Here is a 24306-nt window from a genome sequence, read left to right as displayed (position 1 = left end):
TGAATAGACAACAACACTGTTTCTCCCCCAAAGTTTTGCTTTTTAATAAGAAAAAAACATGAATCGTTTAAATCACAACATTCAAACCATAAACAACAACCTTACAATACAATATATATGTATATATATATATGTATATATATATATATATATATATATATATATATATATATATATATATATATATATATATATATATATATTTCAACACACTTTTCCATGTTTGAAAAGCAACATCGTTAAATAAACATGTCTTCTTTTTAAAACTAAAATACAAGAAATAAAAACAGTATTTCTGACCTGAAAACTCATAACTTCTGCGTATCTTTTTCAAAAAAGTGTTCCTTCAGTGAATTGTCAGTTTAGGTCCCCCATTATCAAACATCTTGAAAGGCACTTATGTGTACAGTATGAGGCTTGCAACTTGATGCTCAGTGTTGCTTTGACATCATTACAGTGATCCAATTCTAGTATGCCATTTGTCGTAAAAGAAAGGAAAAAAAAGTCATTACAAGGCATTGTTGTAACACACTATAAGGGTCACCCCAGCTGTGAAAATGGTGGGAACACTAGTGCAAAGTACTGTATGTAAATGGTTCTCTCTTAGTGCATCTCCATTCAACTCCTATCTTAGTAACTGACATACCTTAACTCCCTGACCTACACCCTGGTATGTGGTGTCATATAATGAAGATTTGTATGATATTAGAAGCCGGGAAACTGAACAGATCATTGTTAAAAGGGCCCTCTGAAAAAATCATTGTTTTAAAACAAACAAACAATTCTGAAACATTTACCACAGTTTCTTCCCTTTTTATTCCCAGTTAATAACACAAGAAATGGCTTTCTTATGAGTAAAAAAAGCCATCCACCACTTGAAACATGAACCATGACAGCTACATTTATGTTTACAGATATGTATTTGAAGAGATAAAAACAGCATATTAATTAAGAATAGGAATGAAACATCGTGTTGTAACACACAACAAGAATTCCCTGTAATGCAGTAACAACTGCACGAAGCAGTAACCTGAAGCTCTACTCACTCCCACAATCTCTGAAATTGTTAAATGTCACATTTCTTTTGTAACTTGTCAATACAGCACTGTACAAGATATATTAATTTGTTTCCCTTCATAAATAAATGCACATATCCTTTCCCAACTCAATCTATTTACAATTTGTACAACCCAAGCGTCCACAGCCTTCTGCTTGTCAGTTCAACAAAGCAGGACCCAGTTTGAGAGAGAAAAAAAAAAGAAATATAAAATAACTGGCAAAGAATTTGATATCATGTCTGTGTGGACTTACTACTTAAAGTTTAAAGCTCTTCAGATGCACCGTTCCTTCAATTAGTAAAGAATCTATCCAGCACTGGGTGTTACCTTCGTCCTGCAGTTCATGCAACTGCTGAGTTCCCCTGTTCTACTGTGTTCTTGGCACAGCTAAATGTTCTTTGGTCACTCGTGGACTGGCCTAAAATGGCAGCCATTTTGTATTATTTGGATTTCAAGTCCTTGTCAGCACAGTTTGGCTGGGATCCAGAGGGGCCCCTCTCCCATGTTAGGAGGCATTGAGGACCGACCGGCTGTAGAGGGTTTGGTAGTAGGCCCCAGAGTCCATGGCTGAGGGTCCTGCGCTGTCGTAGATTTGCTTGGCCCCCATCGGAGAGCTGGTAGTGTAGCCGTTGTAAGCCATCACCTGGTCCTGGTAGGTCTTGAGGTCCATCTTCTGCTCGTTGGACATGAGGTTGGTGATGGAGAAGGGGTGGTTGAAGTTGTAGTGTGGGTCCATGGCTTTTAGCTGGTCGTTCTGAAGGTCCAGGTGCTGCATGGTGCTGGGGAGGAGGTGGGGGCTGCTGCCCATGGCCTGGTGGGAGTGGAGGAGTGGGGCGGAGGAGGGGGTGATGGAGGAGGGTAAGGATGTGGGGGTGCTCTGGACGTGGGATGGAGGGGGTGGAGGGCAGTCCAGCTGGACCATGCCCCTGTGCTGATGCTGCTCCTCTGAAGAGGACCCAGGATGGGAGTTGTCAGAGTGGGCTGAGTCGGCCCCCTCAGACCCCCCCGCCGGACTGTGCTCCTCCATCAGGCTCTCGCAGTGACCCCCTTTGGCTGAGCCCCCATCCTGGGACTTTCCTGAGCTCTTCTTCCCTGCCTTCTCCTCAAGCTTGAAACGCTTCTGCCTGCGCAGGTAGCAGCCGTTCTCAAACATGTTGCCCGAATTGGGGTGCAGGGCCCAGTAGGAGCCTTTGCCGGGCTTGTCGGGCGAGCGAGCCACCTTGACAAAGCAGTCATTGAAGGAGAGGGAGTGGCGGATGGAGTTCTGCCAGCGCTGCTGGTTTTCGCGGTAGTACGGGAACAGGTCCATGATCCACTGGTAGATCTCGTTGAGGGTGAGCATCTTGCTGCCCGACTGCTGGATGGCCATGGTGATGAGGGAGATGTAGGAGTAGGGAGGCTTGGCGTGGGTGAGGGACCGGCGGTAAGGCTTGGGCACCTCCTTGGTCCTGTTGAGGGAGGTGGGAGAAGGGTAGCTGAGCTGGCCCATGGGCTGGCCCATGTTCTGGTAGTGGGAGAGGGAGCCCAGGGAGGGGGCCGGGGAGCCCAGCTGGGCGAGGGAACCATGGTTGAGGGACGAGCCCACGGGAGACAGGCTCATGTGGTTGGCCCCAGCCCCCATGGAGGCCAGGGGGTTGCTGTTGAGGCCAGTGCCGGGGTAGCCCATGTTCATGTTGGCCGGAGAGCCGGCTGGGTTCAGGTTGATGTAGCTGTTGATGGTGCCCATTGAGCCCAGACTTGAATTCATGCCACTGGGAGATGAATACATCTGAAAACAACAATAAATGGAGGAATAAGTAATGAGTAATAAGTAATTTCAACAAACTAGAGGATTTAGTTATTTACACACACACACACACACACACACACACACACACACACACACACACACACACACACACACACACACACACACACACACACATATGTGTGATTAGAAAATAAAGAATCACATTGGGTTTGTCATTGCAAAGTCTGTACCAAATGAGACAATGCACAATGCTACCATTGGTGGAACATGGATTTAACATACCGTTGTTAACCTGAAAATACGTAACATGCGCGTCATGGATTAGTACTCTACATTCACTATAGTCCTCTTTCGGCACTTCAAAACAATAAAACCTCGGCAAAATGAAAGAAAACGATACATGCCTATAACTAAACATGCCTATAACTTGAAAATTAGAAATGGATAAATACCTAGGCTATCAAATTAGGTTATCTATACTTTAGAAATGTATTTTAGACCAGTGTGATTTCGATTATAAAAAATACCTACATTCAACATGCTACCGTAAAATAGGTCAACAAAAATGAATATAATTAATTTGATAGACCAAGTAGGTATAGGCCTATCAATAGTAGGTCTAGTTGTTGATTAAAGACATCTTACGCGTTCGACTAATCAATGTAATCATTAATTTCAGAAATGAATATATTACATTTCAAAGAGGCTATGAAAAGCTTTGTTGATAGAATTAACTGTAGGCTAATTAAATGAACGAGATAGGCTTAATCTTTTCCATTCCGGTGGAAATACTCGTATCCTTGAAATCAAATGTCAGTAAAGTTCTTTCTTTTTTTTTTTCTCTTTTTTTTTTTAAGCAGGTCCTGAGCCTAAAAGTTATTTAAATAACTATACCAGTTAACATTAAAGACATAATATTTGGGCACTTTACATCAGTGTTCATATGGTTGTAATTAATCGAATGAAATGATAACAAATTGTAGCCATATGCTTAGATGTTTAAACATTTTGGGGAACTATCGAAATGGCTAAATATGGTCACATAGTCTCAAATAATGTGTATATTTGCCCGTCTAAAACCATGTTTCTGTAAAATATCACCAATAGCCTAAGAACATAATGAAAGTGTTTTTACCTCACTCGCTTCGCTGTAGAAGGCATTCCACTCTGGCAGATCATGAGATTCCATCTTCACTGAGCTCAACATCCCAAATAAACGTGTTGGAGTAAATTGAATGGTTGAGCCAATTGAAATAGCAAATCCTTCACCAGCCTCAGGAAAAAAAAAATCCAAGTTATCGAAAGAAGTTCCACTGACACGAAAAACTGCTAGGCAGAACAGCCGACAAAATAGACAAATAAAACAGATCTTCCTCGGGCGATGATCAGATGTTCACCGTAATGTCAATATTTATTTCGTCGATTTATCAATCATCCATCGTTTCATAATCGAGAGCAACACCTGAGACTGTTTATCTAACGCAGATGTCGACGAATCTTTGGACAACGCTTGTTATATATCCTTATGAACTCCCCAGAATGCTGCCGTTGAACCGTCGCCTGTGAGTGTAAGTGTGTGTGTGTGTGTGTGTGTATGTGTGTGTCAGTGTGTGCTATGGACAAGTACAGTAAAAGTTTGACGTCCCGTCTTAAAAACGCAGGTAAGGTCCCGCCCCCACACGGCCATTTGAATACCGTCCTGGGACTCAGGAAGAGAGAAAAGACCTCTCTTGCCCCCTGGCGTGCTGTATATTGGCCCGGGACAGACACTTCCATCCCAATCGATCCTCCACTTTTTATTCTTTACGAACTGCTGCCTCCCTGGAGGTGGCATGGGGCATTGTCGTAATCATCTTCACTTTTTTTTGGCTAATGACCAGCCTTCAGGCCTACACTATGGCTTTATAATTAAAAAAAAAAAAAAAGCTCCCTCCAAACTCACATGCATGGATAGATTCATTGGCACTGCAGTTTGCAGTCTCAATCTCTGAACTCAAAGTAGGTCTGAACTAAAAACTACCCTTATTTGTCTTGTTATCTTGATATGACCAAATAAGGTTATGAAACAAACAATGGTATCCTATTAAGTCATAGGGTTAGGCATAGTTTTGATCTAGTCAGGGGTAGGATGCTATAACCTTGTCACGGGTTAAGCTCATCAGTGGGAGGTCTGATACGGGCCCTGGGGGCGGTGGGAGAGTTGTTAATTTCCCCGGCTATCACTTCTCTGAGCTTTAATGGCCATTGAACGATGATGATTAACTGCCAAAATGGCTACAGGGTGGACTATTTTAAACCGATTTTTCTCAACGGTGAGTTTCTAATATCAATGTTAGGTGTGTAGTTGCTACAATCTTCTCGGCCTGATTCAGATAATTGGAATGAACAAACTGTTAAGACTCAACCCTGTGCTATAGGTAGAATACGTTTTTTAGTGAATCAAGTGACTGTAAAAACAAAATAATGGAAAACAAAACACTGTATTTAAAAAAAATATATATATCATTTACATTATTTAATAATGTAGCTTAATCTCATGTGTAATTCATCCCTGGCCTGGTTCTTCAGTTCCGAATCCACATCTCACTGTCGAGTGCAGACAGTACAATCTGAATGTCAATGCATTTCCTAATTGCCAGCGAATGGAACTGTAATTGATGCGCACACAGGTGGTCGCCATGATTAACTGAGAAAAGCGCTAAGGAAACAACTCACCCAGGAAGCAGACGTCGGGTTCAATACGCAGAAACACTCACGCTGCTTTACAGCAGTTTTTTTTTATCAATAAAATTGATCAATTTCGACCTATGTAAAGGAAAAAGATATTTCGCCATTTTTTTCCCCTCGTTTTCACAATAACATGGCTAAAGTCCCTAGGAAGGCATCTAATCATTATCCTAACACTCTCCAACGGTGACGACGATTTGCACCTCTTGTCACGCCGATTAACACATTCATTGGGATAACACATGGCTGTCTGTAATGATAGCCTAGTCATTAACTTTATAACAAGGCTTTTCTTAAGCCAGTAGACCTCTATGATTAAAATGGCCTTGCCGCGTTGTTGTAAGAGATATCTGGTGACACTGGACACTGAAATATATCGCCATTTAAACTATGTTGTCACTATTTTTTAGATGTTCCACAGAATCTCTAAATAAGTCTCTCACATGCACAATGGGGCAATATATATATATATGTACTGTCACTCTTTATTCCGCTTCCACCAACTCTTGACACTGTAAAACCTAGAGTTTGCTTGGAGATTAATATTCAGGCGTGGAGGAACACTGATGGAACATTGACAAAAACGAACAAGATGTCGTGTCAGCCTCTCTAAAATTGACATCAAGATAGGCTACCATATTCTTTATTAGGACACCGCCGAGGTGGGTGGAATTCGTTTCCAGCATAGGCCTGCATACTACAGCAATGAAACAAGACGGACACTAGCCTACTCTACGTTTTACCATAGGCCTAGTGCAACTGGAGAGATTTGGAGCAGCACGACCCGACGCGTTTGGGCAGACATAGGCTACAGAGAATGACTTCCTCATTAAACCCTATGGCCTTTTAATGGTCTATTCCTAACACACATCCCTACATCCTCCTGCAGGCTCGCCGCTTCTAATGCCAATGTGCCAGCAGATCGTTCATTAACACCTCAATAATTAGTTAACAATAGCTTTAATGAGTTGACACTAATAGAGGAAGCCAGAGATTTCAATATACTTTATAGTGTGTGTGCGTGCGTGCGTGCGTGTGTGTGTGTGTGTGTGTGTGTGTTTCACCCTATAGAAATAGTAGGCGGGAGAGAAATAAAATCAACATCCCCAATTCCCATAAGTTTAGTCCCAGAGTAAATTAAAACATAAATCAACAAACTGCACTAGATATAGCCAAGACAAGTGTTGTTACAGAGAAAATATGGCATTATTAACCCTAAACATAGAGGCCACAGATAATTGTGTAATGTGTTTCTTATTTCAATAGCCAGTGTGCATGTGACTGCATATCAATCTCAGGTCTAATCCACAGCGTCAATCTCGCCATCTAGCGGATATAGGGACACATTGCAATAATAGTAACTAACTCATAAATTATGATTAGATTATCATAATACAATGCCATTTTCATGGGTCACTTCATCTGACCACCATTCTAAACGGAACAAACCATCACATCTCTTCGCAACATCCATAATAATCATAGAAATAAACACCTTGGACAGTCGTGCTTGGGCTATAGCAATACAAAGCGGAAGCACATGTTTTAATAGCTTTTAATTTTTTTTTTCATATTTATGTTTCATATTTTCTTTTAAATTACACCAAGATAAACTTCATAGAAAAATAAGGAATCAAAAGTGACATAACACCCAAAAAACAGAGTAAATTAAAGAAAAGGAAACTGAAGGGTTCCATTGAAAAGCCAAGGCGACACCTAATCCTATCCATTGCAGGACAATGTCAAAACACTATAGCCCCGTTTACTTTACACAGAAGCATTTCCCGATTAATTATATGTACTTTACCGCTACTGTCATCTGTGTAAACTGTGACAAAAACAGTGAGGGGAAAAAAAGCTGAGCAAGCGCTGGAAAGCATGAATTGTGTTTCGATAAGCAAATACAAAAATAACTGAATTCTATGGCGGACAGGGTCTCTCAATAGAATAGGCCAACACAAGGCAATCCAATACCCTTCAAAGTCATTTAGCGGCCAAAAAGGTCCATAAACGTACTGTTTCTCATATATGGATCTCGTAGAAGTGCTTTCAGACCATGGACGTCATATAAAAGGCACTTGAGAAGAGTTAAAATCAGTGCAACAATAGGAAATTAATTGATTTTACCTCTTGGATAATATAGATCCACTTTCATTTAGCTACTGTATGCTCCTGTTTGTACATATATGGCTACTTGTGTGCCTGTGAACAGTCATGGATTGATACACTATCTACCCATAAGGCCTTGTCTGCAGGTATATTCAATTCACATTTACAAATAAACAAGGCCAGAAGTAGCCTAATAACTGCAAGACGTCTTTGCAATATAGATTAAGGTGACTGCACACTTTAACAATACCATGACAGGATCTTCCAAAACAGATACTTTTCTAGGACAGAACCTGTAAATGCAATCTTACAATCATATGCACATAGAACACGCAAACATCAACCAACGCTCAACATACATATTCTGGACCCCAACAAATCTAAACGATGTAAGCTAGCCCTACTAATTTTTGACATCTTAAATGACATGCAGTTGTCTCTATTAAAAAAAGTGAAATATTTGGCCTGTAAAGCATTTTACAGTATCAATGGGGTCCTAAATAGGTAGAGTTGGTTCAGTAGTGACCAAATGCAATGCAGAGGAAAACATCTGGACGAGTTCAGAGGAATCATTACAAACATCGAGTTCAGGAAACCAAATATGCAAAGAAAACACTTATGTCTTATGTAATGAATTCTTGGACCTTAATAGCCTATTTGACTGTATCGCATACAGTATAATGGTTTGTGACAGTAGCAAAATACAAGCTGACAAAACATCGACATTTGGTCCAAGACCTAAGATCAAAACATCTCAACTTTCTCCTAAAAGGCTTTCAAAAGGATGCAATGAATTGGCTACATTTTGGAGAACATAAAAAGTTGATTAAAATCTGACACAGGCAAGCAAACATGTACATAATCTGTCCACCAATTCCAACCCATTAGGTAGGTACAACAAGTGGAACAGGAGTTTAAAGGCAGATTGTACAGAAGCAAACAGAATCCTTTAAAAATCATAAAAACCTGCTGTATGACTGTGTGTGGGCTCAATCCTTTTCAGTTTAGAAATGAACAACATTTTCTCTGATCTCAGATAAACAAATACAAATGTCCAGGAACAATATCCCTTTCATCTCCACAACATACCTACAGTACAGTAGGTATAATACATTAACTCCATTAACCATTTCAACCATTCAATTTCCCTGGTACGTGTTGAAACAATGACGCTATCTCCCACAAAATATAGGTGAAACTAGAATATACATCCACTTCAGCCTAAATGTATCTTTGGTTTTTTATGCACTTGTTGTGTATACTCCGTGGTACATAAAGCAGTATTGTATCAAAACTCTATGATAGCACTATGAAAATTGAGAGAGATTATGTCTTACATTCTATATCGAGTACAAAATATTACATTGAGAGATCGATTTCATACATGCTGAATTAGGGTTCTTTGCTGGGCACCGTACAAGCAATGTACAGCATGGGGCTCTACACAGTACACTACAGGGTCGGACCCAAACGATACCGTCCTGGCTCCAATTCATTCTTTTCACATTGACCAGGCCAGCCCAGTTCAGCTAAGCTTGGCTCGGCTCTGTAGTGTAAATAAGGGTACTGTCAGAACTGAGAGTCCCCCACCTCTGTCCCCGATCGATGCTAAAAACATACATTAACTGCTGATTTCTGCAAAGAGCAAACAATTCACTCCAGGTCATGTTAGCTTTATGTAAAAGCGTAAAAAAAAAGAAAAAAAGAAACGTGTCACAAGAGAAACTTTCCTCACAGTCCAAGTCTGTCGTTTGGTAAAGGACAATCAGCATTCAGTCATATCTTTCACGATGTCACTCGGATACATATTTTTAGATATAGAGTGGTGTTCAACAAGTACACAGTACGTGGTGAATAATGAGGGTGGCTGGGGAACTAAGCTAAACCGACAAGGCTTGTATCTCCAAACTAGGGTCACACTGATTTAGAAACCTTTTTTTAAAGCAGGTTGACGGTGGCGGTCAAAAGGGGTTCAATTGGGTCGAGGTGAGGTGAAACAGTCACAACTTTGCTGATAGAAATGTCATGACTCTCCTCTTTTAGGACAAACACCCATATTTGATCCAACACAAAAACTCATTTCTAATGGATTTTTCTTTCATGTTGTAGCCTCCTGAAGAGGCCCTTGGTATGAGGGAGATGATCAGCTGGTGTACTGGTTGTATAAGGCCATGCCCACATGAGGAGGGAGGATGAGGGTGATTGGCTGGGAGGTGGGGAGAGGTGGAGGGTGATTGGCGGACAGAACATTGGATTGTTGTTTCCTGTGTCGTCATTGGCTGTATCCGTGTCTAAGGGCTCCGGGGCTGATGCTCTCCTTAGCGTTAACAAGACTCTGGTCAGAGAAAAAACATAGGAACATACAAAAAACATACAGGAACTGTAACTGTAGTGCGATTGAAAAACACTGTCCCCAAAAGTGTATATCTACTTCCCTACAGCAATGATCTAACATTATTATATATATATTATTATATATAAATAGTATTAACATTATTACTAACGCTAAACTACTAAATGAAGGTCAAATCGACATGTAGGCCCCGTGAACAGCACAGTACCATACAACATACAGAGAGTTTTGGTCATGTCTTGTAGACCATATACAGTGTTATAGATATCTAGCACTCTATGATAGCCTGGCTCTGATCTTACCGGTCGTCGAGTACTACGGGTCAGGCTCCTTCTTCACCTTGACGTCTCCCGCTAGAATGGTGGCCACCTCCCCTTGCATGAAGGCCCAGGGGACGTTGGAGCCAGCCAGGGGGCACTTGTCTCCACTGGGGCAGTAGACCTCGCTCCCTGGCCCCTGGCTCCGGATGAAGTCCCGTGTGCAGGGGAAGCAGAACTTGTGGCCCCCTACCGAGGGACACTGGACAAAGTGGGTGTCCTCCAGGCGTTCGTGGCAGATGGTGCAGCAAAGAGGGGCCACGGGGCCGCTGGAGGAGGACTGAGGAGGGCCTGCTGCTGCTGCTCCTGCCCCCTGGTGGTTGGAGGCCCCGGCGAGGGGGAGAGCGGCGCTGGTCCCCCCCGCGGAGGTGCTGACTCCCTGGGGCTCCGTGTTGCGCTGGGCCATGCGGCGCTGCTGCTGCTGCCCAGCCGGGGAGGCGGCCATGGGGCTGCCGCTGCTGTGCCTCACCGCCCCGGAGGTGGAGGAGAAGTGGGCCAGGCCTCCGAGGCTACTGCTGCTGGTGGGGACGTCTCTGGAAGAGGACTGGCCGGCTCCGCCCGCGCTGTCAGCCACGCTCATGAGCGCCGTGATGGGGGAGGGCTCGCTGCCATGGGTGACCGAGCTCTCCTGGAAGGCGTGGGGCTGGCCAGCGCCGGGGAGGGAGGAGGCGGCCAGGTGGATGGCCATGCCCGGGTACATCCCCAGGGGCCAGTGTTGCCGTAGCTGTTCCTCCCCGGGGATCCGGTCCCCGCCTTGCGGCTCTGGGGACACCTTCCGCCTGCGGGTGCGGGGAGGCGCTGCCACCGAGCGGCCCATGTGGCACAGCGCCGTGGGCAGCATGGAGCAGTTGGCGTCCAGGTAAGGCTGGGGGAGGATGTCCGGCCCCGGGGCATCCTTGAAGGCCCGAACGGCGTCGCTGAGCAGCTCAGAGAGGAGCCTCCAGTCGCCGGCGCCGTGCCTCTTCTCGTACTCCACGTACTTCAGGCCCGAGGTGATGACCTTGTTCCCCGAGTCCTTCTGCCCGTCGTGGAACATCTGCCGGACCAGCGCCGCCAGGCTGGAGTACACGCTGCCAGAACCGCAGGGGTACTCCACGTAGACCTTCAGCTCAAAGTCCAGCGCCAGCTTGGCATCGAAGGCAAACACGCGACCCACCAGGCCGTGGTCCTTCTTGAAGCGCACGTTGAAGGGGGAGCAGCCAGTGAGGGCGAGCAGGGCGTCGCGCACGGCCTTGGGCCGGCCGGCCCAGTTGTCGGAGCGGTTCCGGGCGCTCTCCGACAGCTCGGCCAGCGCCTCGGCGTTCCTCTGCTTCTCCCTCAGCTCCCTCTCCAACTCCGGACTCATGAAGGGCGCCACGCTCATCCCCATGCTCAGCTGCCTCCTGGTGATCTCGTTCAGCATGGGGGCGGATATGGTGAGGGGGGTGGCCCCAGCCCTGGCGTTTAAACCAGGCACGGCCGCAAGCAACCCATGGGGAGCCCCCACAAGGCCTTGGGCCATTATATTGGGAGGAACGGTGCCCACCAGGGTTCTTCTGGCATTTGGGCTTTGCCGGCTGACTTCAGGCGGACCCCCCTCATGTAGGCCATTAGGTAGCCGTGCATGTGCTCCGTAGTCCCCTCTCCCCCTTTCAAAGCGCTCAGAGGGCAGCCTACCACCCTCCACTGATCCGTCTCTGCCATCTGGACCATGTTTAACTGGCTGGGGGCCAGGGGACCTGCCATCCTGCATACCGTGAGTTCTTTTCAACTGTCTAGCGGTCTCTATGAGAAACTCTATTCGGTCCGCCCCTTCATAATTCACGCAGCCTCGGCACACAGCCTCGCTGAAGTCCCATATCATGGCCCAAGGCATCTTTGGCAAGTCGCAAAGGTAACACCATTGCCGCCTCGAAGATGCCTGAGAGGAGGACATATTTGACAGGCCGTCTCTTTCTCGCGTTATGAAATCCCCCCCTCGTTTAAACCCTAACACTTGGCCTTCAACGATCAACAAACGACAACCGTTTTTTCGTAACGCAGAAATACGAGGAATTGGACAAACTTTATGTTGTGTGTTTCCTTTTCAAAAGTTTTTGTTTACCCGCTTCGGTCGGATGTGTTCATGAAGTGTTTCTCCTGGAAGACGCTGGAAACTTACACAATTCTGCACTAATGCATTCCGGGAAATGCTGTTTTTGGTGGGCGTCTGGGTAGGGAATTTCTTTTCATGCAGCGCGCTTGCGTTATTCATCCACTAGGTGGTGACATATTACAGTAATTCAGTTCCATTTGGGGTTTGCTCACTGGAATCACGATGAGAAATAATGAAGCCAAATAATCTGGGTTAGTTGATTCGAAACGCCGTTATTTTGGGATAAACTAATAGGCCATACTGCTTCTACTGCAAGAAAGAGATAGATGTTTCATATAATCATCACTTGATCACTGTTATCATCTCTATCAAGTGCTAGGCTAATAAAAAAAAAAAAAAATTTATGTTGTTAATGAATAATTGATAGAGGCCTGAATAACTCAGAAAGATCACACCAGATATTTCCTCATTCCAGGCTGTTTCACTGGTCCTTCGTTTTTGGCAGGAGTACGAGGAACAATAGCCACAGCCCCATAGATGGAGAGGGCAGATGGGGACCCCATCGAAACAATAGAAAGGGGGGTTATTCATTGAGAAGCATCCGCTGATCTACATCACGCAGGCTTGAGCCTTTCACTTAGAGCACAGAAGGGGAGCTGCCTGGGTTTATATGAAAGCTCATAAAGCCATATTGCTGGAATGGAAGGGTTTTACCCCTGAGCCATCTGTCCAAAATTACCAGATGAGTGCAAAGCTTTGATGGGAAAATAGGAGTAGGGTGCTTACAGGACAGTACCTTCACTCACGTAACACGTTCTCTATCACTCGGAATCTGCACTGCAGGGTCACCAGTGCATTTGTAAGGTGGCATCGGAGTTGGTTGGATTTTCTCCACTGTTGTTTTTATAGTTATATAATGAAATGTAACTGCCTCTTTCCAGGTTGTGTCATATTATTGGCACTGCTTTGTCTGAAGTATGCCTTCTTGTTGTTTTGCCCCTGTACTGTACAGAAAACCTTTGCTTTTCCGTCATTGCATATTTTTCTGCTTTTGGTTATCCTCCCGTCTTTCACACAATGCAGTGTGTTGAGCTTTCAAAGATAAATGAGAGACGCACATTTGCCTCATAGCTGTGACACTAGAGTGTGCAGATTTTATTTATTTTTCAACACTGACATTACTCTGTTAGCCAGCAGCACCTATAACCTTAAAGGGTGTGTATTCTTTATTTCTTTACTCAATAGCTTTAAAATACCAGAGGTTTGAACCCTGTCACAGCTCCACTAGGGCTGGCCCACAACTAGTGCCTGTACCCTGGACTGGACTAGATTGGACTGGATTTGCCACCCTCCTTCAGAACCCCTGAAGCATGTAGCTCTAACTCACTGGTCATCACTACCCTGTTTTTACCTTTGGATTCTTCTGGTCTCATCTGAGCAGCCTTGTATAGCTCCTATAGGTTACCCTATTATTTGCTATGACCTTGTGTCTTATGATATAGCCTAAAGGCTACTCTGTATCATTCAAAATGGTCTGAGCTGGAAACAAGAACAAAAGAGTGGCTGAAAGTATACACAATGCCGTGTCTGCAGGGTCCAAGTAGAGGAGGAAACAAAAGCTGCTGTTTTAACAGTCCATTCTTGCTTGCTCCTTCACCATAGTTACCACAGGGGGAGCCAACATATCAGGCTACAGCTGCAATGTAATAGCGTCAGATATGGCAGGCTAGCAGGCAGCTTTCCGACAGAGCTTGTCCAGGCTTTCCAATAAAGCCATGCCAAAGGGTCACAACTGTGTAGACCCAACTTCCCTTTTTCCATGGTGACCAGAGAAAATGTACAGACGCTTAGCCTGTGCGTACACAGGCTACCACCACCAAGCAAAAACATTTCACTTAGGTTGAATGGCACACTCCCTGTTTTAGTTTTCTCTTTGTTTTTTTTGTGTGTTCACAAGATCAATCAATGACGTGTGAGGTGATGAAACAAACCCAAAACATCTTCTCCACCAAGGGAGAGATGACACACTTTATAATTATGTTTCTGAGGGTACCAAAGGAAAACCTAAGTATTCATCATAGTTGTACACTTCATGAATTATTTCTTTCTTTCTGTAGTCGAAAGGTGTAGGAGGATGCCAGAAACTCATTAAGATATCTTAATAATACACATATTTTCCTCAAAAGGTCTTACATTCTTAAAAGTAGCCCTGTAAACCCACACATGCCTCTGAAACATTACATCTTACATCTGTTGACTTCATCGCTCCAACCTCCAGCCCTCATAAAACCCAAAGAATGTTTATAGTAGCCAACAGTATGCTTGAATTAAAAAATAGCCTATCGTGCTACTTTCACATTTTCCGTATATCCATAGCGCCTAAAAAATACAGCTTGACATTGTAGCTCAACAGCGTGCATGGAGCTGACATAAAGAGATAAAGGAGGTAGCCTATACTGTGCAATTGTTGCTTTCGGATCTACAGCGGCCCAATAAAGTGTCTGATACATCTGCCTCGGATTTGCCACGTATTTCCACACATCAAGCGGCACATACTCAGAGAAGACCGAGATGGCTCGCCGCGAAGGTTTTCACAGCCATGTGAAAGTGTGTGAGATCGCTGCTTGTGTGTAGGCCACGGCCGACGCAATGTCACCTTGACGAGAATCTAGAGGAGCACCAGGGGCGCTCAGCATCTGCCTAAGAGTGGACAGAGAGAGAGAGAGAGAGAGAGGGTGTGTGTGTGTGTGTGAGGCAAGTGTGGACCGAGAGAGAGGGTGTGTGTGTGTGTGAGGCAAGTGTGTGAGAGGCAGGCGAGCCCGGCACAGAGTTCGCGGGCAGGAGGATCTCTCCATTTGGTTCTTCCGTACAGAGATGGCTGAATTCCACCCAGGTAAACTTCCAGGGTTCCTTTGTAAGGGCTGAGGGATATGCTGAGGGCTATTTCAGTGATGCAAATTAGCATAGGTTCATTTACATGTTAAACTAGACTTTGGAATCACCTCTCTCTCTAATTATTATTATTATAAACATAATAATAATTATGATCACTTTTAACATTTAAAAGCTAGGATTTAAACACTTTTTTTCTGGCTCCCCATGATGTTTTAAAATGTTTTGTATGAAACTTCCACGGTGTGTGTTTCCACTAAAGGCACTGTCGTGGATCACCGTACACAATTACGGTTCCATAGCAGCCTCATTTTTTACATCTTCCCGTGGTCGTTTCGTAGCGATCCTCGCGTTGTTGTCCCCGCCGCCTCTTCTCTCTCTCTCTCTCTCTCTCTCTCCCTCTCTGTCATGTGACCCCTTCACTTTTACCGGAGAAAATCCGCCTCGTCCAATCCGGTACGAGAGGGCGGCTCGTCGTCTCAACGTTTGACAGGGATGGATTCAGATCCTTCTGACGTCACCCGATACCCTGCGCTCCTCCAGTCAGTCAGCGAAGGGATGCTCTGAACGCAAGACTGCAGCATCTTTTCTGAAGACTACAAAAAAAAAAAATTATCGCACCTCTCTCTCGCTTTGTATCCATTCTCGGCATTCTCTCCCCTTTGGAAACCCTCCTGCAAACCCATCCCTTGCCCTCCAACGTCTTAGTGCAAGGTGTCTCCATGCACGAAACGAGGACCGGATAAGAACATCATATTTTTGTTTCACCACCTCTTTCCTTTCCCTTTATTTATTTCACCTCTTTATCGTTCGATTCATTTTTTTTGTTTTGATTTATTATTTTTTTATTTTCTGGGGGGACCATTGCCTTGCTGCAATTCAGAGAGGAGCGCCATCGTTCTTCCTTTGCTTGATAGGAATACGCGCTTGAATTGCAGCGAAATGAAATAACCCACATATCAAGAAATTTATGGAAGATTGCTAGCACGGTTTAGCGTTTGTGGAACAGGACAGAATTCGCCGGTTTCTTGGATTTTTCTCTCGAGGTTACGTTCCGTAAAGCCCAGGCTACAGAAAGCATCGCAAGCATCGCCTTTCTCGGTCTAAACAAATAGCTCCTAGTCTGCGTAGCATCTCCCTATTCTCCGAGGAAGCAGCAAGGATAACGCACACGACATTTCGGCCGCAATACACGCATTTTCGAATTATTAATCGCTCCGTCTATTCACAGACTGTTTTTCAATAGCTACGTTGCATAAAGGGATAAACGCAGTTTCACCCAACCTACTTCGAAAATGATGGCCGGCGGGGCAGTACAACAAAACGGGATTTTCTCGAATCCTCACCATCACAATCAACAACCGCACATGGAGTCGGATCCCCCCGACTCGCGTAAAAGACCACTGGAGACCCCAACCGAGGCCAGCAGCACTAAACGCACAAACACGGGAGGTAAGTAAAAGATGAGGATGCGAGGGACCATTTCGAGTGTGTGAATCTTGTTTATTCTATAGCCCACTGGGGGTAGTTACCCGAGGAAAGGAAAGGATGGCAGGTTGATTGTCGTCTTGACGTAGCATGCCTCTACATGTTATTGAGATTTGTGTTATGTAGATCCAGAGAGATAGGTCTAGGCCTACAAAGCTTACGGCTTTATCTTCTATGATAGTCTTTTCCCCTCTACGTTTTAAGAATAATGGAAAGTATTGGTTGATGCATGATCAGGACAATGAAGGGATGACTTGGAGGGAACCCTCAGGTCTCATGCTGGATATCAATATTTCGGAACTGAATATTCTATTGGTCCAGTGTGAGATTCACAAGGAATAGCAAACCTTCAAAAAATAACAAAATAGAACAACCAAACTACCAACAACCGGAAACAAACAAAAGGTTTATGGGTGATTGTTGCCCGGGATTCACATCCCAGCCCCGGCGACGGATGACCTTGTCTGATAATCTCACACACACCCCTGGCCTCTTTGTGTACAATTATACAAGCAGACGATCACATTCCTGTATTCCACCAGTAGTACGTAGAGTATGAGCATGGCCAAATTGTAGTGCGACATCGTCTGTTACTATTAGGCCTACATTGTCGCAGCAGAGCACTGCTTATTTATCTGATCGTTTCTCAGTGAAGTATTCCCAACAGAAAGGCTTACATGCCCTAGACGACTCTTCAATCATGCTTTTATTCACTGGTTGGACCAAACATGGATGTCACCATGGCAATCACCATTTAGTTTTTGTTGACATGCCAAACATTTCCATCCCCATTATTAGCCACCAGTGTTCTGGTCATCCTGTTTTCATGGACCTTTGTACATACAATACAATTTATTTTCAAATGGATTATGAAATTGGTATTCAGTGGCACACATAGGTTACTTACTGCATAGAATAATAGCAGGATATTGTTAATAACCGGAAATAACCATAGTGGTTAAAAAAAAAAAAAAATGAAGCTTTCAGAAATGCATTAGGCAGATTGATTGTTATAAATAAATTGAGTGAGACAGCCTAGTTAAAAGGAAACGATGCTCAGAGCACTAAGCTCCACATATCTAAAAACCATGGCGTACTCATGGGAGACATTACCTACACACACATCTCATCCATTTGGCCAAATGAAATGGCAGTAATTATGACAACCGCAACTAAACATCTTCAGAGCAGGAGGAGTAGTCACACTGTCCTAAAACACTCAATCTCAGTTCAATAGGACAGCGGCTAGCTAGTCAAATGTCTGCCCTGGAGGGTAAAATCATGCAATTATGTTTGAAAACACACCTAAAACGCTAGAAGTATATTCTGGAATGAAAATATTTCTATTAGCGTTAGGTGACTCAAAGATACTGAAACAGCACACTCAAATGCTAATGTCATTGCCTGTTTTGTATAAACTATTACTGTGCTATTAAAGTGCATTTAAGTTATCAGGTTGTAGTTTATTGTTCACACTCTTCTAAAAGTGTCACTTGGATTCATTTTACACATAAATATTTACAGAAGCTTGAAGTGTTTGTGTACTGAATTGCGAAACTGAGGCCTTTTTTTTAAGACTATTCTATTCTATACCCATGAGTAAATTTGTCAACATCATACACAGAATTATTTTGGGATGTCTTGTGCTATATTAGGTAGTGGCCTGTCCGTACCCTCAACCCCTCAGCAGGCCTTCTATGTAGGTGTTTGTGGTTGAACAGTGCTAGACGTCAGGACTAGGACAATGGCCGTAAGGAGGGCTACCTCATAATCATTTGTGATAACATTAGTTTGCCACACACACACAATGTGCTTCCTCTCCCTGTAGTGGCATTCCTGCAGCCCCTTTTTGAAAATGAAGGCATTCTTTTCCCTCACCAAGACTCACACTCTGAGGCACATGGTAAGAGAGACACTTTGATTTTGTTATTCTACTTTTTCTATTCTTGCTATTGGCTTACTAAAATACCAGGTTGATATAGCAGGTTAACAGTGAATCAATAATGATCGTTTGAAATGGAGGGAAGGTTCAACAGCCTGCAGAAGTCACCTTAAACAATATCACCATCTGGCTTTTATGAAACTATATTGGATAACTGATTGACTATTTTATGCCCACCATCTTTTATGAGACCAAATTGATTAAATACACTTAAATCCCTGAGCACCATGGGAATATTTAAACAGTATACCATGTTAGTGTTGATGCTCTGAAGAAGACATTTCTATATTGTATGTAGTTAAGTCCATACCATCCATTTCCATGCTCTAATGAATTTAATATTTATTTTGCCATGAAATTCAAAGTGTTTGTGTGGAATTAAAGGGAAAGTTCACCACAAATGACAAAATCACACATTTATGTTCTCGAAAGCAATCGCTGGACAAATCGCTGGACACGGACAGACTATATCATCTCCAAGTAACTTCAAGTCATAAAGCTACACAATCTCCTTCAAATGTACTTTTAGATGATTTGGGCATGACGTTTAAAATTCAGGGGAAATTGGCTTCTATTCATTGTTGGTTCGAAAATGCTAAAGTTAGGTGTAATCAGAACCAAAGTGTGGATTGCTCTTTGTCCTTGTTCAAAGACTGCTTTAAAGGTAAGGAAACAAATATGTGATTTTGTAATGTTGGTGAACTATCCCTTTAAAGTGGCTTGCTCCATATTTATCATATTTTCCATATTGCACATTATTTTGTAATTAACATAATGCTATGTTGATGTGTTTTCCTTTTGCATTAAACTGTTAAAGGTGGGATTGATGGCGTATGTGTTAAGGGACAGTTCACTATTTTACACCTTATTGTCAGTTTAGACATTCTAAACTTAGTCTGCTTAGCTCCTATCACTCCCATTGTTTTTTTGTTAGCAGCGGCTAATGTTTGCTAACGTTAGCAGTAGCTATTTAAACACATCTGAACCATGGATTACAGTTTCTCCTGGCCCACCACACACTATATTACTTTCAGGGTAAGGAACCATCTGACTTTAAGGTGTAAAAATAGTGAACTATTTCTTAAACCATATCCAACCTTTATGACTGTTGTCTTATCCAATGATTGTATACTGCATGCGAATATCTGTCTCAGTCATACTACAGAAGGTACAGGAATGCTAGCCTTTAGCTTTAGCCCTTAGGCTATAAATCATATTTATATGTTCTACATGTGGTAGAGTTCTTATCAGCAAAAAAAGAGACTCACTTGCTTTGATTTTACAATCTCCCTTCCCCCGTCAGCTGAAGGGCTCTCTCTCCCACTGGGGCTAGTTGAGATAGGTCCTTAGCCCAACTACCTCCTTTTCTAAATAGCTCTATGGTCCTCTGTCCACTGTGATGAGATATAATGCTGTAATTTTGTAAATGGAGGAATTGGCACCGGTGTGGTTGTGTGGGACAGTGGTGAGTTGGCCTTTGGATGCCCTTGCCAAGTGACGTGAGGGGACTGAGAAGAAGCCGAAGGGTATGGAAGAGGGGGGGGGGGGAGGACGAAGCAGTCGCAGAGACCCACACAAGCTAGAGAGAGTGTGTGTGTGTGTGTGTGTGTGTGTGTGTGTGTGTATCCTACCCCCGCCCCCCCCCCCCCACACACACACACACCCCTCCTGGCAGATACCATACACAGTCCTGAGCCATCAGTCTATAGGACAGGGTCTTTGATGTTATCGATCGCATCGCTGGTGTTTTGTGTTTGCTTCCCCCTCCGGAGCCGAGCACCTCTCACACATAGTTAAGTGACTTACAGCCCCACCCCCCTACCCCCCCCCCCCCACCCACCCCCAATCAATTGATGCTGAGCAGAATGCGTCACATTTGTACAGAGAGCAAAAAAAAAGAAGAAGGAAAGCAAGACTGATTTTCATGGAGGATTTGCACAGATCTACTGTGATTGATCAAATAGGGTTGAGGGTATATATTTATTTAATTTTTTAATTTTTTAAAGAACAAAGGACAAGTAAGCTTTGTTCCTCTCATTCCCCCAATTTCTTACCCTCCCAGTCTCTCTCTCTCTCTCTCTCTGTCTCTCCTAGACCGGGGCTGTTGTCCGCATCCCCCCGCTTTTCTGCGGCAAGGTTGTTTTTTATGGCGTCTAGGCGTCTCTATGCTGCTCCCCTCTCTCCCTCCTCAGCCATGCTAATCATGGCTCTCCTTCAAACCATCACGACTGTTCCCTCCTGTCGCCCGCCCCCTCCCCCGCCCGCCCGCCCGCCTGCCTCCTCATCAATTACCATTGACTACGCTCAGCCACCGCAACCATGTCCGCTTGTCGACTCCCGACCACAACCAGAACACGAAGGGGGGCGCTGCTCCTTCTTCTTCTTCTTCTTGTTCTTCTTCTTCTCCTTCTTCTTCATCATCTGTTTTTTTTTAAGCACTGCGTCAAAGAAAAAAAAAAAAAATCCCATTGTACAGGGCGGGGTCAGGGTTAAGGCGGGGGATGCTCGAAACGGCGGTTTACGATTGGACGCCAGAGACGTCCGTATCGGCCAGCCCGCTACCGATTGGAGGAGAGGGAGATGAATATGGATGAATGCGATGAAAAGAGCGGTGCGGAGGGGAACGTTTAGCCCCCTTCTCGAAACAGCCGTGCTCGACGAACAATGCCTTTCGCGCGCACACACACACACACACACACACACATACACACACACACACACACACACACACACACACACACACACACGCACACACACACACACACACACACACACACACACACACACACACACGCACACTGGGATAGAGAGAGCTACCCAATGTGGACATTAGCATTTTAAAGATAGCCGTGTCCAGCTGAAATGTGGACACTCAGGGGAAGCGGGGGCTGTGGAAGGGCGGGAAGGGGGGGGGGGGGGGGGGGGGCGGGCATTTTGGTGAAGCTGTTTACTAGATAGACCGAAACATATTCTTCCTGTACCTTCTGGGACATGTGAGGATATCAAGACTCTCGTCTTGCACTGGTGACCTTGAAAAACTCTCATTCTCAACAGAATTAATACAGGCATAATTAGTTTTTAGCCTGAGTGTTTACGACCAGCTATTATCCGTGTAGAAGAAAGACAGGTGGTTAAATGAGAATTGAATCGATTGAATCAAATTTAGTTTTTTAAACAGAACCTATAATTCTCCAAAAATACCAAGGCACTCTATTTTGTGAAAAAAAAAGAAAAGAGAAAACCTTTACCACCTTTAACATGTTTCAGCGTTTGTCTTCCTCAGACAGGTGGTCTTGTGGCTTCTAACTTGTGTGGGGATTTCACTCGAACAAAAGGAGTTGTGGAGTGAGAGAAAGCGTTTGCTCCCCCACACAAATTCACCCAGCTTAAGGAGGCCGATTTTTTTCCACAACAGCCCACTGCTGTAGCCTGTAGCCTCCCTGACCCACCCGGCCCCAGACACCAGATCCCCCGGATTTGAACCATCAATCCCCAGGCCGATGCTGCCTATTCTGGGCTCCAGTTCTCTGGGGAGCCCCTAGCAACAGATTGCTGTGTTTACTTACAAGTTTATTATGTCAGATGCCTGTTCATTATTTATTGTAGGCACCCCCTGCACACACACACAAGCACGTGCACACACCCGCACATGCGCGCGCACACACACAAGAGCGTGCACACACATACACACATGCATGCACACGCACACACACACACACACACACACACACACACACACACACACACACACACGGAGGATCATCACACACACACACACAGATACACACACACACACACACACACACACACACACACACACACACACACATACATTAATGGATAACACTGATCAGAAGCCAAGCTTGCTAGGAGCACGAAGACACGCAGGGCGGTTTTCTGACCTAGCTGGCTTGTTTTCCTGTTGGAGCACATTTCTTCCTGTTAGAACACACACACACACACACACACACGCACGCACGCACACACACACACACACACACACACACAGAGTTGACAAGTGAGAGGAAATGACAGTGTTCCTGCAGAAACGACCTGCTGAGCTTTAGCCTCTGTGTTGTGTTGTTAAAAGAGGAAAAACAACAAAAGACCCTCAGCAACCAGCAAACCACCATCCTGATGCCTAGCCCCCCTTCAGGGACGGCACACACACACACACACACACACACACACACACACACACACACACATTCATCTCAATCCATCCACAGCCTTTTCTGAGCCAATGATTTAAAACCACACCAGAGTTGAGTCCATAGGTTCTCACTAAATTCTATGACTTATTTATCTATCAATTCAGCCTCAAAGGGCCGGTCGGAGAAGTCTGTGTGACAGAGAATCTGGCGAGAATCGGGGGGAGAGGGGGGGTTAAGGCTCTGATAGGTTCCTTATTAGAAATTCAAGGAGAACGATTCATGATGGGGTCTAGACACGAGCAGCCGAACAGCTGTGCAGAGGCATCATGCTTGATTAGTAAGGTCTGCCTCCGGGATTATATATCTGACCGCCTGGGACTCACTGTAACTCATTCAGATAGATCTCAGGAGAATTAAAAGAAAAAATTTGAATTGTTTTGGATAGTGTTTCAAATATGACTCACACAGTGTAAGAAAGATGTACGTTTTTGTGAGATGTTTTTTTTTGTAATATTCACCTGTGTGTGTGTGTGTGTGTGTGTGTGTGTGTGTGTGTGCGCGCGCACGCGTGCGCATGCGCGTGTGTGTGTCTGGTAATTCCAGTGTGTTTGCAGGTGTTTGTATGTGTGTGTGTATGGTGTGCACATTAAAGTGTGTGCTCTCAAGAGCATCACATGTTTGTGTTTCATATACTACTTATCATAATACAACTTATTCCCTGCCTTATTAGTAATCGAGGCTGGTTAAAATTAGAGCCATCACGATTGAAAGGAGGTCAGCTTTGGCTTTAAAGGGAATCTGGGTCAGTGTAGAATACAGACAGATTTGCTGCTTCTCACCGTCGAGCGCGTTGGGGCGACAGTCAGGGAGGAAACATCGGTATGACTAACTTTTCAAATGAGAACCAGAGGTGTCAGCTACATGCATTATTTCAGGCTTGTCTGGGACCTTGGTTGGGGGGGGGGGGGAGGGTTGTTGAATGTGTTTTCTTCTGGTCTTATGCTGCACCTGTGGGCCAGTACTGCAATCTTCTGATTGGATTTGTTTGCTGTGAAGACAAGCAATCCTTGAAACACTCGTACTGCACACACACGCACACACGCGCGCGCACTGTACACACACATACGCACGAGCACGCGTGCACACACCATACACACAGTCCACACACCATACACACACACACACACACACACACACACACTGCACACACCACACACACACACACACACACACACACACACACACACACACACTGTACACACCGTACACACACACACACACACCGTACACACCGTGTACACACACGTACACACCGTACACACACGGTCTCTTTCTCTCTTTCGTCGCCCACACACACGCTCACACACTTCTACATATGCAAACACTGACTCACAGCCAACAAGTGGGTGTGCTGAGTATAATGTGATTATATCCAGACGAGT

General features: G+C 44.5%; 3 protein-coding genes across 5 annotated transcripts in view; 1 reads left to right on the top strand and 2 right to left on the bottom strand.

The window, feature by feature from the left end:
* Nucleotides 1–236: 236 nt before the first annotated feature.
* Nucleotides 237–4391, bottom strand: foxa3 (forkhead box A3). The gene is made up of 2 exons (XM_083681118.1): nucleotides 3944–4391; nucleotides 237–2826 (listed from the first exon to the last, which is right to left on the bottom strand). The coding sequence occupies exons 1-2, from the start codon at nucleotides 4013–4015 to the stop codon at nucleotides 1564–1566; spliced, it is 1335 nt and encodes a 444-aa protein (XP_083537244.1). The 5' UTR covers nucleotides 4016–4391; the 3' UTR covers nucleotides 237–1563.
* A 2683-nt stretch (nucleotides 4392–7074) lies between these two features.
* Nucleotides 7075–12435, bottom strand: irf2bp1 (interferon regulatory factor 2 binding protein 1). Its single transcript, XM_083680019.1, has 2 exons — nucleotides 10300–12435; nucleotides 7075–9979 (listed from the first exon to the last, which is right to left on the bottom strand). Exon 1 carries the CDS (start codon nucleotides 12227–12229, stop codon nucleotides 10313–10315), a length of 1917 nt encoding a protein of 638 aa, XP_083536145.1. The 5' UTR covers nucleotides 12230–12435; the 3' UTR covers nucleotides 7075–9979; nucleotides 10300–10312.
* Nucleotides 12436–16575: 4140 nt separating this feature from the next.
* Nucleotides 16576–24306, top strand: part of LOC310811850 (RNA-binding protein Nova-1-like) — a gene marked incomplete at its 5' end in the record, with an annotated part of 44403 nt that continues 36672 nt past the window's right edge. For 2 of the 3 annotated variants that reach the window (XM_083680183.1, XM_083680182.1), the window contains one exon: nucleotides 16576–16732. In XM_083680183.1, coding sequence (XP_083536309.1) covers nucleotides 16576–16732 — 157 coding nt within the window. Of the gene's footprint in view, nucleotides 16733–18596; nucleotides 18672–24306 lie in introns of all 3 variants that reach the window. The other variant, XM_083680181.1, reaches the window with a different exon arrangement.

This window comes from Argentina silus (genome assembly GCF_951799395.1).
Source record: "Argentina silus genome assembly, chromosome: 11".
Taxonomy (NCBI): domain Eukaryota; kingdom Metazoa; phylum Chordata; class Actinopteri; order Argentiniformes; family Argentinidae; genus Argentina; species Argentina silus.
The sequence above is the reverse complement of the archived record's forward strand: the minus strand, read 5'-3'. Positions and strand labels throughout refer to the sequence as shown.